Below are 1098 nucleotides of genomic sequence, written 5' to 3'. Positions count from 1 at the left end.
CACTGCTTTTAAACGTTTCACAACAATCCAGATGATACTTCTAGCCTCTGTTCATGCTTTATGACAGTGAATCAGGACAAGACATAGATTTGCTAATGTACATTTAATCAACAAAGGACTGAAGATGTCTGGGCCTTTTTATTCTGTAATGTTTCTAAGACTGTGTCCATTAAATGCAAACAAAAAGGAGGAAGTCTTGGCAGAACAGGAGAAGTGATGCACACTTGATGATCGGATCAATTTAAATATTATTCATGGCATATAGCCTAGTCCATGCTCTAGCTGTTTCTATGGCTTGGGCTTCATTGGTCTTCCGCTGCTCCCCTACATCATTTGCTAATGGATCATCTGGGTTGGGAGCACTTAACAAGGCCTGGATCGATAGCAGAACTGTGCGGATCTGCAGTGCTGGGGACCACTTATCTTTCAAAATATCTAAACATATTCTTCCCAACTTGTCTACATTAGGATGATAAACTTTGGTCATGAAACGTACTTTAGGGGCTGACATTGGGTATTCTTCAGGAAGGAATAGTTCAAGTTTAAAAGTCCCTCCCTCAAAGGGGGAATCTTGAGGGCCAGCAATGACCACATGAAAATAATGGGCGTTGCTCTCATCTGGTTCTGCTTTGATGCCAGGAACTGGTTCTGCCAGCAAACACTGGGTTTCCTTGATGATCCTGCGGGGCAGCCCGGCCATCATGTCAGAACCCGAGTTCGGCCTCTGGTCTCGTCTCCCCTAAGTTTAGTTTTTTAACATTTATTCTCTTAGTGATCTCTGAACTTTCCGGATATGTGATTTTGTGTCTGACATTAATCTGGAGGAGATTTTCAATCATTATTTCTTCAGGTATTTCTTCATTTTTTTCTCTTTCTTTTTTCTTTCTGGTATTCCTATTTCAGATAGGTTACACATTTTGCAATTGTTCCACAATTCTTGATTATTCTGCTCCGTTTTATTTATTTATTTTCTTTTTTTTTCCCCCAGTCTTTTTTTCCCTTTGCCTTTCAGTTTTGGGTTTACATTGTCACATCCTCAGGGACAGAGCTTCTTTCCTCAGCTTTGTCCAGTCTACTAATAAGCTCATTAGTGGCATT

The 1098-nt window shown here is 40.4% G+C and overlaps 1 protein-coding gene across 1 annotated transcript; it reads right to left on the bottom strand.

Annotated features, from left to right (window-relative positions):
- On the bottom strand, window positions 1-734 carry LOC105531782 (ubiquitin-conjugating enzyme E2 N). Its single transcript, XM_011969790.1, has one exon. The coding sequence runs from the start codon at window positions 701-703 to the stop codon at window positions 242-244; it is 462 nt and encodes a 153-aa protein (XP_011825180.1). The 5' UTR covers window positions 704-734; the 3' UTR covers window positions 1-241.
- Window positions 735-1098: the final 364 nt, after the last annotated feature.

Source organism: Mandrillus leucophaeus, unplaced genomic scaffold (genome assembly GCF_000951045.1).
Source record: "Mandrillus leucophaeus isolate KB7577 unplaced genomic scaffold, Mleu.le_1.0 Scaffold904, whole genome shotgun sequence".
NCBI lineage: Eukaryota > Metazoa > Chordata > Mammalia > Primates > Cercopithecidae > Mandrillus > Mandrillus leucophaeus.
The sequence above is the reverse complement of the archived record's forward strand: the minus strand, read 5'-3'. Positions and strand labels throughout refer to the sequence as shown.

What these genes read in the sequence shown, in the direction of transcription:
- LOC105531782 (XM_011969790.1), bottom strand. Translation starts at nt 703, where the DNA reads ATGATGGCCGGGCTGCCCCGCAGGATCATCAAGGAAACCCAGTGTTTG.